This window comes from Acanthisitta chloris, unplaced genomic scaffold (genome assembly GCF_000695815.1).
Source record: "Acanthisitta chloris isolate BGI_N310 unplaced genomic scaffold, ASM69581v1 scaffold13032, whole genome shotgun sequence".
Classification (NCBI taxonomy): Eukaryota; Metazoa; Chordata; class Aves; order Passeriformes; family Acanthisittidae; genus Acanthisitta; species Acanthisitta chloris.
The window spans coordinates 111,908-126,402 of NW_008662235.1; the positions used below are offsets into that span (position 1 = coordinate 111,908).

The 14,495-nt window shown below is 38.7% G+C and overlaps 1 protein-coding gene across 1 annotated transcript in view; it reads right to left on the minus strand.

Moving 5' to 3' along the window:
• Positions 1-5,991, minus strand: part of LOC103798275 (disrupted in schizophrenia 1 protein-like) — a gene marked incomplete at both ends in the record, with an annotated part of 112,802 nt that extends 106,811 nt beyond the window's left edge. Inside the window, 2 exons of the mRNA XM_009070528.1 lie at positions 2,386-2,515; positions 5,841-5,991. Coding sequence (XP_009068776.1) covers positions 2,386-2,515; positions 5,841-5,991 — 281 coding nt within the window. The remainder of the gene's footprint in view (positions 1-2,385; positions 2,516-5,840) is intronic.
• Between the last annotated feature and the right edge of the window lie 8,504 nt (positions 5,992-14,495).

Below are 14,495 nucleotides of genomic sequence, written 5' to 3' on the forward strand. Positions count from 1 at the left end.
CAGAAAAAAAAAAAACGGGCATGCTAATATAATTGGACTCTTACAAAACATACATACTATGCACAGATAACAGACTTTGGCATTTCTTTGATTTTTGAGAGCTTTACTTAGAAATCTTAACATTATTTTAATGTTTTCGATGTAATTGATGTGAAGTTTAATTCACTAATATTTATTTTGTCAACAAATGTACTTTCAGGTTTGGTGCACGGTAAGTAGCTTCTTGAGTATCACTTAAAACAAGAAGAAACAGTCCTTGGGTGTACAAAGGTTGACTGGCTCAAAAATTTCAACTTATAATAGAGCTGCACAGTGAATTCATCAATTATTTTCCTCCTTTTCTTGGTTTTAGATTTAGCAACAAGAGAATGGTGCGGCCCATGTTTCAACCCACAGGCATTTGTCAAGGACAGAAAGGTCAGCAGACCAAAAACATCAGTTTTGTCTCTTTCAGTCTCAAATTAGGCTTTTAGTGTGCACAAAGGACAATTCTGTCTCTGTGTTACTGGTTTGGGAGTACTGCCAAAATCTTAATAGACCCTATTTTAATACAAAGACCTTCACATTCTGTGAAAATGTAGTAATTGCAATCACTGCAATAAGCAACCTACATGGGAACAGAAAGAAGATGAACAGAATCTAGTTTTAAAAACACACTTTTGGTACTGAAGTATTTTTACAACATAAATCGATACCAGAAGCACACAGTCTGCACTCACAGAAAGCTGCCCAGATCAGGAATAGTTCAGGCATTCTTGGGAACATGGAATTTTCAGTAAACTGGAACTCTCCCGCATTCTTTTCCAGAAACGCCAAGAAGCCTTTAATGTACTCTTAGGTCAGCCTCCAGGGACAGATGAAAAGAACTGAAAGTCTCAGCATGGAACAGCAGATGATATTCATCCCACTAAACATAAGCTGGAGTTTTACTTTCAGGATTTGAGTTTAAACTGAGATTTCTAACACAACAACTCATCATAATGATTGCAAACCTCCAGCTCCACTTATGGACACGTGTTCTCCATGAAGTACAGATTGCAGCCAAAACATTAATATGTAAATTCTAGATACTGTCACAGGGTTTCAATTCCCTGAAGACAAATACAGAACCAACAGGAGAGAGGGCAGAAAAAAAAAGCGGGGCTGAGGAAGCAAAAGAAAAAAAATAATATTTCTGATCATGCACGATTTAGGGCAGGAGCAATCCTTACAAGATGCTGGGAACAACCAATCATCACAGCTCAGATTTCCCCAGAACCTTGAATTCCTGACATTTTTGATAAAATGCTAATATATAGCATGCCTGTACAATGATGTGGTTAATTTTTCCCTAGTATTACCACACAGCTGGAGCAAGTATAAAACATTAGCTGTTCTCAAGTCTTAAGTACAGCAGTGTCAGTTCAGCATCTTGAGGTAGCTGCTGGATGCCTAGATTAGTTTTCTGGACACTGATAAGATTGAATTACACCATGTCTCCTCTCATATATTGGTGGAATAAATATAACCATACAAAGCCGATGATTAGGATAGAATAAATATTTCTTCATCTAAGTAAGATTTTGCAATGACCAGCTAAGATGCTTTCTTCTATTTCTTTCTGGGTTTTATATATATGCATATTTATGTGCATACAAACATACAAATTAACTTACTGTTGGATCCACTAGTGGAATAAAAGCATCAAATGAAATGACATTTCAAGACAGGACCACAGAAAAAAAAGGAAAAATAGACATACTAGCTCTCTAAGGTGCCACACTGCTGAGTGTGATCTATGAGGTTTAAAAGATACATACTATACAGTAAAATCATATTGTTTTAAAGACTATGAAAAGAGAGCTAAATTTTACTCCAAAATAGGACAGAAGCCATGTTAAAAAATATTCTATTTGCCAAATTACCACATTGTGACATCACATGTCAGTGTAAAGCTATTGTTAGCAAATGCTGACTGCTCTGTGATGATTCCTTCGTCCTTATGAAAAGGATCAATCATCTTTCAGGAATAAAATCTGGTAAATCTAACCAGAAACTGATGAAAAAATTTTGTCTTCAAACAAAAACTTCTGTAGATCAGTGTAATATTGAAATGGCAAATTATAACATAAAGAGCACACTTAAAAAGATAATGAGGAAAGTTTAAGCACGCACACAAACCTCCAAGCCTTCCAGCTCTGCATCTCCATAATGAGATTAACACAAGTCCTGTGGCTGCCATCTCCAATCATCACTCAGATTATCAACTGGACTACAGCCAAGGCTCTAATTGCTACACAGAAGCAAAGTCGCTATTACAATAAATTTATTTAATTTTGTGTGACAGCTTACAAGCTTTTCCCCACACAGCACTGGTTCTTATGGACAACTTTGCAGTCCTGTTACCTGTAACCGTTTCTTTTCTTGGAAAAGCTGGTTCCGTTTTGTGGCTGAAACCTGCATCCTCTCCTGGTAAACTGATCTCAAAAGCTTATGTTCTTTTTCGTGCCAAAGATGGGTTTCTTCATGCCTAACACTTCGAAAAAAACATGACAAAAATTAAAGATTAGTGTTATCGATGAGAATCAATCTCCCAAAGACTAAATAGATCAGAATGCTACATGTTACCTTTAGAGTCATAACACTCCATCACCAGAATGATTATATCTTAAACAGATACAGCTAGAGAACAAGAGAGGTTTTTTCCTTGGCGTATCTTCCTTTATTATCTCAAACATTTACACTGTTTTTACAACACGCTGAAGAAAGAAAATGGAACACTTGTATAGCTTCAGGCTTCCCCCAGCTTCTTCATATTTCAGAAATTTATCCATCACTGCCTCGAAAGAGACAAAACTAAGGCATGTAGTTTCTATCAATACAGAGAAAAATCTCTCTTCGACAGAAGTTTAGAAACTTGCCAAAGCCATTTTTGCAGCTTCTGTCAGCTTTTGGAGACTACATTAGAGATCATCTGGAGTGTCCGTTCCACGATGCCAAATTTCACTTTTCTCTCGCACAGCGAGTTCTTTCAAAATTTCAGTCAGTGGGTTTCCTAAGAGTGGTCTGTACAAGCCCCAGCTGTAAACCTTCACAAGGCTGGACCTCAAGATAATCAGTGCATTATGTTAAGCATCAATTCCATAATCAGCCTCTCAAAATGCACCTGCAAACAATGCAAATTATTTTGTCTTGCATGTTCTTGCACAAGGGCACGTGCACTTGCAAGGCCAATTGCATTTCTAGAGACAAGTGCATGCATTTCCACATAAAGGGTACAGATGCATTTCAGTATCTTGCTTAAAAAAAACTCTGTGTCTCCAGTAACAAAGGTTTTTGAAGCATGATTTCCCATTGTGATCTTGCAATGCAAATACATCCATGCCACATAGAAAACATGCATCACAAGTTTGGTTTAAGCATGATTGTTCACACTATTATGATTTCCATGCACAGCTGTTTAACAAGCGTGTAGAACAAGAGGTTCTCGTCTATTCTGCAGGACCATCAAAAGACATGCATGCTTTACTCCCTCTCTATGGGCTGAAGAATGTACTGAAAAAGCAAAATAAAACCTTGGCATGAAAATAAATACCGTTAAACAAAATAGACGGTGACCGTGTAACCGTATTTCTGTACTAGCAGCACAAATCAGAGATATCCCTATTGCGAGGTGCTAGGCCATCATTGTGTATGTGACTTCCAAGCATTACAGATTCCTGCAGCTCCAACCAACCACACTTCCCAGCAGCTCTGAAGTTGCCTGATTTAAGTCAGACCTGCACCTTTCCTAGAGAAATATGGAATAAATTTCCAAGTGGCTGATCAAAATTTAGGAAACACTGCATGATAAACATAGGTTATTCTCATAACCTTCTTGGAAATTCCATGTATATCTGCCTAGTTGGTACTGATGGAACAGAAATGAGATGCCTCTGATCTCACCAAACCTGGGTGATTGCACAAACAGTGTTGTTCTTAAGCTAAACATGAACAAATTTGGCTCCTAGCACCTGCCCCAAATATCCTGTGCCAACTTCAAATGCATTCACCTAAAAACTCATCCATAATTTAGTCAAGTAAAACAAAACTGAGGCATGAATTTCAGTTTCATATATTAAACAAATAACCTGCCATGTACATTTATCATTTTAGAATATTGCAACAAGATGAGACTGGCTTAACTACAGTAAAACTGCAATGTCCTTGTCTTATAGGATTAATCTGATCATCTTTTTAATTTTACAGGTAAAAAAAAAAAGAAAAAGGAAGTCTTGGGTATACTGATTTTGTTCCAATTCAAAATTAAAATCATAACTGAAGCCTACAAATTTCCCTTGAAGCAGCAGTCATATCTTCCACTGTGATATCCAAAAATACTGTTGGAACAGAAAAGTTTTAAACCCCTATATAGAAGACCACAGGTATGTTTGCCGTATCAACAAGAGAGTCAGACCAGAGATAAAGCAGTGTAGAAGGCTACAAGATTCAAGTGAGAAAAAGAAAGGGTGTCACAACAACAGTCAAACTCAAGCTCAAAGAAAGGAGTGTGCACAAGACAGAAGAGTGAAGAGGATATTCATCTGACCCTGAAGAATGGCACTGCTCTCAGACCTGTGCAAAGAGAAGAATTACAGATCTAATTATCTGAAAAACCAGAACACTTTCATAAATTTATATATTATAACCTGTATTTTGCATATAAAAACTTATTATATACATGTTATATAGGGAGGAAAAATAAGCAGACTGTGTATCTGAAGGATGCTTTAGTCACTCAATTTCTATGACACTGAAGACAACACCATCTTTACAGCCAAAATAATTATTACAAATTAATGCATAGAGCAAACACATCTTAATGACAAAATAAGAGAATGGCGTATCCCAATTTTTAAGGAATGGTAAAACAGCCTTAGAGGCTCAGAAGGTAGATGGAAACAGCTCTGAAAGAATGCAGTTTGTTTTAAACCTGCCTTATTACTAGATGCAATAAATAGAGCCTAACAAACTTCAAATTCTGATTTCGCAAAAATAAAATCCTATTAGCTGTACTGATTTTAGCTAATTTTCATGTCTGTCAAAAATTACACCCAAATGTATTGACTAGCACACTGCAGCCTTTATGTGTATGTACAGGCTGCCAGAAAACAAAAGGGTTTTCTTCTTTCATTTGTACTATCGCATTTGACAATACCTTTCAATACCTATAAAGCATCCTCTTACTTCTAACAACAGTAACTAGGAGCATAGCTGAAGAAAGACCTAGAAATAGAAACAACTTTCTCTTCCTAAGCTAACTATCTCCCTTGGGTCATCCAACACATCGAGCATTCCCCCAATCTTTGAAGCTGTTATCCCTTCAAGACAAGGCTGAGAATTTATTTTTGCGGCTTTGTACAGTGCTGAGCACAATACTGCCACCTAACAAATGGCACATAAAAGGAAGCTCCCAAAGATCTATTCATATCAGAAAAATAATCTGGTTTTACTTTATATTTAAATATGATTTCATTGCCTGAAAGGGAGCATCAGAATTAACTCCACGGGGAACCATTGCTCAAGCTGCGTTGCTGTTGTATGCTCAAGCTGCTGTGTCAAAGATTCAATCCCATTCCCACTCAACATCAGTGAGAAACATTCCATTTAATTCATCACAATCAATGTTTTTCAGGGCAATTCTGAAAGAATTGTTGAAAGAAAAAAGAAAGGGTGCAGGATGGGATTTTTCATAAACAAGCCCCATATTGATATGTTAGAAGGTCCTTATAACTGTTTATTAAAAATACTCGTAAATTGTGCTCAGCATTTCGAGAAAAACAGAAGGATAATTTTACACAATAAGGAAACAACAAACTTACCGATGATCAGCAGCCCAGTGCAATGCTGCCTGAACTTGAGCAATGAACCTGTCCAAAAAACTGCTAACTGAAGGATGCCTTGAGGGAAGCTGAAATTTGAAAGAATTTTTCTCTTTATCCAGTTCTTCCAGTTTCTGTCTAAATTTCTCAGCTAGAAATAAATTTAGTGGGGAAAAAAAAAAAAGAACAAAGAAAAGTTAAACAGTGACAAAAAGGTTCTGTTTTACCTGAAGAAGAAAAAAAAAAGTCCCTCAGCAAAAAGTAAAATCCATTTCACAGACAGTTCTTCTTCTTCCCCTTTTGATAAAATATATCAGTCTGTTTTGCTCAAGGATTAACAAGACTACAATAGGAAATATAAAAAACCCCAGCATGCTACTCCATTTTATTCTATGACAAGGACAAAACTGCAGGCTTCCTAGCACCCTCAGAATTTTAATTTGATAAGGCTCCAAAGAATTGGCTCAAAGTTATCATCCATGCTCTTTTCCCAGAGTAACAGCTGTGAATTGAGTTCTAGGAAAAGTGCTAGTCTTCACTGCTTAAGTTTGTCTTAGAAGTTAGATGGCAGTTACACACTTGAGTTCTGACCTTTTTAAAATTGTACTATCTTTAGTTCAAGAACTGCAGAATCACACATGATATTGCAGAAATACATTTCAGAAGAAAATGCTGAAAATTATAGCAATCAAACACTAATCACGTTCCATGCTCCCCTGAATTTTGCTTAGTTCATCATCCAACAAAAAATATTTACTTTCAGCTTTAAATGAAAATAACAGTGGCCTCTAAGAGATTGCTTTGATTCTACCATAACTCTATACTTTTCTTTGAGTAGCCACTTCTCTATGTAAGTCATTGCTTCTTTGGTTTTCGTCCCTGTGTAGAAAACAAAGGAACATCATTCCCATTCCTAATTATTATTTCTGGTACGTACATCTTCTATTGTGCCAGTATACCAGCAGTCACATGCATGACAGATAACAAGCCTGACTGCTCCAAGACAGAACAACTTTGATGATACATTAGTCAAATCAGAGACTTTTGAACTAACCTGCAAATGGAAAGCCTTTACAGTTCAGTACTTTCCTCGTGACCTCACTGCCTACAATTTTGTGCGATTAGCAATCCTTCTAACATTTCCATTACAATATGTTACTATCAGAATAACACCCATCTGTGCATGTTTTTTATTGCTTAGTTTCTTCCTTTATCCTCAAATGGGGGCTAAGAAGAAGAGCAGTTTACATTTGCTTGTTTAGTGCAATGATGCATTTTTACAACAATTTTTCATTAGTATTGATCTCCATTTTGCTTCTGTGCCAATACAGTGGTATAAAGACACAGAACTTTTTTATGAGATTTGAGCTTCTCCCTGGGCCAGCAAACTGTTCCAGGGACTTTGTTGTTATTATTAGGCTCTTGCTGAAATGGTCACACAACCCCACTCCAAGTTACAACCACATGCACACATGCACATATTCTTCCTGCAAAGGAAAAACAACTTTTCAGTAGCAGAGGTGAACGTCTGTGGTGCATTTCTCAGGGACCACAGCTGAACAGATTCATCCTATCCCTATCACCACAAGGAAACTGAAATATGGTCCCAGATGAGACTCCTCTTCCCATAGTTTGACCAGAAAAACGTATCAGTATTTGCATGCCACTTGGCATTTCAAACTCAACCATCAATAATACTACTGTTACAAACAGAAGAGCAAGGGTTGAGCAAGGCTTGGATTGTGACCAACTACCACTGCACACCACACAGAAACACCTCCTTTTACTCAAAGCATTCACCACTGGGCTTTCTGGGAGTTGTGGGAACCCTTTACAGCTATTTAACAATGTTGTCATTGTTCTTCAACATAACTATGCTCATACTGTGTTTGCATATCCAGTTGTTTCATCCTTCTACTCCTACCACCCATCCTGGCCCTAGAAACAGGCTATTTTGGGAAGAAAAACAGATGAGGGGATCCACATGCCAATCCATTCTCTCCCTCATTAATTCCTGGCAAAACTCTGCTTTGTATATTCCAGTCTACACAGTATTCAATTAGTTTCCACTAACAGATGTTTCTAAATAATTTGTTCCACTGGCATTTTATAAGTAATATGGCTGGTCATACCCACTTGCTACCTCTCTGCACTAAATGATTTTTTATCCTTTCAGTACTGCAGTTAAGGGTTATACCTCAAGACACCTCAGCACTGCTGAGCTGAACACTGCAGCAACATAGCTTTTAGGATCCTTTCCTGGAAAGGAGACCCCCACCATCTGACCTGGCTGTTATCTTCAGTGCATGGAGAGACACAAGAACCTCAGTGCCAGCTGCAAAGCAGGGAACTTTGCAAATAAGGCTCATCTCAGTCCAGCTTTCAGCACTGCAGCTCACAAGAAATCTGGATCAAGCAGAGCTAATGGAAACAACCATAACACTAGCAAAGAGAATGTGAAAAAGAGGGTGATAAGCAGCGTTCCTCGATCTAGTAGAGGAAGACTGAGGGGAGCAACTTCCCAGTACTATTACAAACCAAAGAAAACAGTAATACAATGCTTTTAGCCTTCCCTCAGAATTTCAGTCCTCACTAACAAGCCTGAATTGCAGCAAAGGAGATGAAGAAAAACATTAGGTACAGTAAAGCACTAAATCTAACTGCCAGGGTTAGACAAGAAATACTGAAGAGGGTTGGTTTTCAGGTCAGACAAACATCTCTCAGGAATAGCTGTAGTATAGTTTTTAAGGTTGAAGTTAGAAAAACCAAATGTGTTGTCTTGTTTTAACAAGGGCAAGTGTCGGATTCCGCACGTGGGATGGGGCAGCTCTGGCTGTATGTACAGACCAGGGAACCAGATGCTGGGGAGCAGCACCGTGGAAAGGGACTTGGAGGTCCTAGTCAGTGGCAAGTTGAATATGAGCCAACAGTGTGCCCTGGCAGCCAGGAGGGCCAACTACGTCCTGGGGTGCATCAGGCACAGTATTGCCAGTCAGTTGAGGGAGGCGATTGTCCTGCTCTACTCTGCACGGGTGCAGTCTCACCTCAAGTACTGTGTGTAGCTTGGGCACCACAATATAAAAGAAGATCTAAAGTTATTTAGAGAGCATCCAGAGGAGAGCAACAAAGATGGTGAATGGCCTTCAGGGAAAACTATACAAGAAGCGGCTGGGGACACTTGGTCTGCCCAGCCTGGAGTAGACTAAGAGGAGACCTCACAGCAGTCTACCACTTCCTCATGAAGGGAAGTGGAGGGGCAAGCACTAATTTCTTTTCTCTGATGACCAGTGAAAGGATGTCAGATAAAGGCATGAAGCTGTGCCAGGGGAAGTTTAATTTAGATATACAAAGAAGTAAGCCCAGAGAGTGGCTGGGCACGGGAAGAGCTCCCCAGGAAAGTGGCCATGGCATCAAGCCTGACAAAGTTCAAGAAGCATTTGGGCAACACTTTTGGGCACATGGTGTGATTCTTGGGGCTGTCCTATACAGGGCCAGAAGCTGGACTTCAATGATCCTTGTGGGTCCCTTCCAACTCAGAACATTCTGTGTGATCCCTCCCACCATCTTTTCTAGGATTTTTCAGCCAAGAAGCAGACACAGATGGCCTTTGCTGTTCCAAAGTCATCAGACTCAGTCACAGATTTCTTTTACTTTCATTTTAGTCTTTTAAGCATGTTATTCCACCACAGAAAAGAACTTCACAGAATCGAAGAACAGACTGATCAACTGAGACACCAAAAGAAACCACATGCACTCAAATACCTCCATTACTAAGAAAGGCTTAATACTTTGATGCTGTCCCGTATTTTCCTTCAAAATAAGTTATTTAATACACAGCTTACATGCAAAAAAGCAATCCCCCCATTTGATGAAGTTCTTAAATGAAGGAAATTTAATATATTCAATATGTTTTGTTTCACAGAAGCATTTAAAATGAGGCCTAATTCTCTTTATCAACCTTTTATTTCTGCTGCTAGCTTGCTGCCTTGCAGAGTCCTACAGATACCCCAAACTAAACTTCTACTTCAGTGCAAAAGGTAAAACTGAACCCTTGAATTACCCTCCATCACAATCTTACTGCCTAGTGAACTTCCGATATCCCACTCAATTTAAAGCCAATCTGTACTGGCCTGGAAGATGCTGACTAACTGCTGTTCTCAACTAAACAGACACTGTTTTGTCTCCAAAGATCATGTTTTGCAATAGCTTTGAGCAAAATAAGCTATTTCCATAATTTTTAATTGACCATGTGAGAACATCTGGCTACCTCTCTCTGTTTTACGTACTCTGATATTGGTTTTACTCCCTTGAAGACAAGACTCGCTTTATCAGAACTATTTATCATAATTTAAAAAACATTTGAGAAAAATATCTCAGTAATGATAGAACCTCATTTGCTACATACTGCATATATTTATGTTTATTTATGCCTGTGCTAATAGGGGGGAAGATGATCAGTCATGCTGTTCAACAAATTGCTGAGCATTAAAAAAAATGTTTCTTCAGCTAGTTCAACTAAGGAAGGTCATCTGATCCTGCCCCACGATTCACTAAACAACCTCATTCCTCTTTAAAATTCCTCCTAACAAGGCCCTAAAACAGGATTTGTGTAGGGTATGTAAATCACAGCCCTGAAACTTTTTTTTCTTGTCTTCTAGATACTTCCAAAGACAGGTACCTCCTCACCATTCACTTTCTTAAAACTTTAAAGCTTCCAAGATAACCAAACTGGCTTTGTATACTCAGCACCGAAGACAGTTACCTGTTCTGTAAGAAACAAGGAAGTCCAGGCCCTAAAACAGGATTTGTGTAGGGTATGTAAATCACAGCCCTGAAACTTTTTTTTCTTGTCTTCTAGATACTTCCAAAGACAGGTACCTCCTCACCATTCACTTTCTTAAAACTTTAAAGCTTCCAAGATAACCAAACTGGCTTTGTATACTCAGCACCGAAGACAGTTACCTGTTCTGTAAGAAACAAGGAAGTCCCAGGTTCAGCTCCAATGACTCCTCTAGCAGCCCGTGCCCAACCACACACAGTAGCAGGACTTGAGAGAGCAGACTAAGAACCAGGGTGCAAAGTGCCCTCATTCCTGTTCCTGTACCTTTAATGTCTGTCAGCTGAGAGACTTTCTAAGGAACACACTACTCATGAATCACTTCACTGCTTGAAGTGGAGGGAAAGAAATAAAATCACCAACAGGTGAACAGCTATCCACCAAAAACTTCTCTTTTCTCCAGCTATCTTTACTTTTGGTCTCCAAAATATACTAAGACTGAATTTAAAAATGGAATTACTAATTATTGAAACATATACCCAATTTGGTAATTTGAGTAGTCTAATGTGGAGTTTGAATACATAACTGAAATGCATCTGGTGAACAGACTAATAAGCAAGGTGTCTACATCCAGTTACTAGCATTGGCCTGCAGCAAAATTACTTGCAGGAGAATATGTAAATCAATTAATATCCAAATATGGCATGTAAAGATATACTGTGATAAGAACTGAAGGCATTACAAGCATCTGGAATACATATATGCTCTTAATTTAAGGATAAAACAATTTTTAACAGGACAGTAGAAAATAAACATACTCGCTATATATATGAGGGAGCTACAGATTACACTCAGATAGCTGAGCAGCTAGCCCTTACCATGTGCTGTCCAGTTACTGGTATGGAGCAAAATCTCTTCTACCTTCCATTCAGCCCTGTGTGTGGTAAACAGCAAAATAAACCCAGTGCAGAGTCAAGCTTCACACCCGGGCAAGGCTGATGTCAAGAAGCCACGGGGCTGGTGACAGACACTGCAAGGGCCTGCTGAAGCAACAGGTGTAGCAGCTGTGTCCCAGAGCTATGTCTACCCTACTATGTGGACTAAAAGGAGAACATCTGCAAAGCAAAATAGTTCAGTCTTGAGGCCCCAACATCTGCAGTTCAGAAGGTCCTACTTCAGAATAGGTTTAGTGTAATCCCATGGATCAGCAGACAGTTATATAGATAGAGGCCCTCAGGTACCTCTACAGCTCCATCTTCAGACTTTGTCCCACTCAAAAGAAAGCCAACCCACGTATTCCAAGATTGCTCCACAATGCAAAGTAAAGCATAGTGAATGGGACAATTGGGAGATTCCCTTCAAAGACTCACACACCTAAACTGAACTAAAATGCTATTTGGACCAGGGTCCATAGAATACTTTCAGCAGTCAGTGGAAAAAGCAGTTCCTGGGAAAGCCAGTAAGCAGAGGCTAAAGCTTTCCAGACAAGGCTATAACTCCCTGGGTGCCACAGCCAAACATTCATGTTCAGCTAATGAAAGGCTAGAGCAAAGTGAAAACAAAATTAGCTCGCTTACTCACCACTTAACTTCGTTTATTCCAATCAGAAAAGGCAACTTTGAGAAATTTCACACTCCAGCTGTGCTCCTGAACTATCAAATACTACCTTGAGGAACAGCAGAGTAAAACAAACTCCAGGCTGCTCAACACCCTTTGAAGTCAGAAGCTATTGCCACAAAATTCACCCTAGATTAGGAGGGCCAAAATCTGCACAGAATGCTACAAATCTGTAATTCCTTGTTTAGTGTTTATTTCTCGGTATTTCTCACTCTTAGAGCAGATGACAAACCCTTCTAATTTGTGCTGAGATGCTAGATTAACATTTACCTCAAATTTTGGTGATAAAATTTAAAGGTAGAAGACTAGTAATCTGAAGAGTACAACAGAACAGATCTCTTACATTCCCAGACCAACTCAAAACATCAGAGCAGCTAAAACACACACATATGACCTGATGTAGCATTTGATACCACAAGCTTCCCCTGCTGAAGTCAACATCAGCTTGTCTACCCTCTAATTACTTTTTCTTTCCTAGCAGTAAGACACCAGTACACATAAGTCGAGTGGGGGAGGAAAGGGAAGGAAACCTGGTACTTGAAATAGTCCCTTCAAGAGAAGCAGAGAACAGTGTCTGAAAGATTTCTTAAAAGGACTGCTCAAGCATACTCCCCGCATCCGAGCAAGCCCTGCATTTTCTACCCATCACTTCATACCAACTACAGGTTGGGAAATTGCTGCCTCCTTAAAACATAAAACATTTCAGAATTTAATGTACTGAACATCAGTGTTGCAGCAGAGTTGGGAAGTCTGAAAGCTTTAAAAAATACAAGAACAGGCACATTTTAGCTGTTATGTTCATTATGAAAAGGAGCTTGTCATATTGGCAGATATTAATTCCCCCTCTATTTCAGACTGAATTTAAGAGCATTCATTTAGCTTTGAACAAAAAGTTAAATTCTCAGAAGTTTCACAGATGCTTCCTCCAAAGCACAGTACCAAGTTTTCCACCTACAGTTTACATCACAACACTGAAAAGTCTATGCTGTATATTAAACATGTTCCTAGAAAGGCACTAGTGCAAAGCCTAGGGTAGACTTTTAGCATGAATTTTCACCACTGCCCCTGCAGAAGCAACATCACTGACAGATCATCACTCAGAATTCTGTGGGTTTTGTGAGGGTGTAGGTACAAGTACTTTCAACCTCAGCAGGATAATGTAAGCAAGAAACCACAAAGCCAGAATGTTCTTCCAGTATACCACTGAGAAATAAGAGGGGTGAGAGCCCAGCAGAAAAATATCCAAGTCCTAACTTGGACAATTAATCTCTTAAATTACTTGGCCAAAGAAAATTTTTGCTTTCCCATGTTACTTCCTCATTTTCACCTGGCAATGATGTAGGCTGAACTATCCTCACAGCTGTTCTTTCTGGGCTGAGTTTAAGGACATGAGGACTATTTGGACAAACTTACATTACAATTTCCTGTAACATGACTATCCTGCAGGCAAAGTAGCTATAATTTGTCACTATCATCTCACAGAGGAGCCTTCAATGGAAGCTCCAATTGTACTAGGCTCAGACAACAGGAAAGAAATAAACAAAAAACCTAATCCAACAAATTTACAATCCTTGAAACAAATGACAGACAAAGGGGGAAATGGAGAGGACAATGCATCAGACATGAAATCTGGGTGAAAATTATGGACAATAATTTCAGCATACCAGAAGCATCTTAATCTCCATTGCTCTTAATCTGACACTTCTGAAAAACATTAAGATTTTTATAGCATTTTTAATAGCAAAGTGTTTAATAGTAAGAGCTTCATAAGTATTTCACATTAGAGAATAAGATACCTACTTCCATAGTTTTCTAAATGTCGGAGTAATCACATTTTTTAGTATGCCTTATGTGCATAACAGTTGCTGAAATAGTGGGCAGCTTTCTGTACATGGCAACCCATTACTCATATTTGCAACTGCACTAGAACAAAAGTTGAATTCCATAGGGTCTAACCCATATAGTCTCTCTCTTCAGATTTGCTGCATTTGTAAATTCCTTCAAACACCACAAGAGTTAATGCATAGGCATGTCTTGGACACATCATTTCTCCTTTAGTCAATTCACAATGCAAAACAAACAGTGCCCTGTTGACTGTTTGCTTTTCATAGTCTTTCGTAAACATCAAGTTTCCAATAAAAATACCGAGATGCCTACATTTCCAATATGACTTTACAATAAAAATCATTTACAGTAACATTGAAAAATACATTAAAGGAAAGTAAAAGTTGATTGCTAGTGCACTTTATTTGATAGCAACA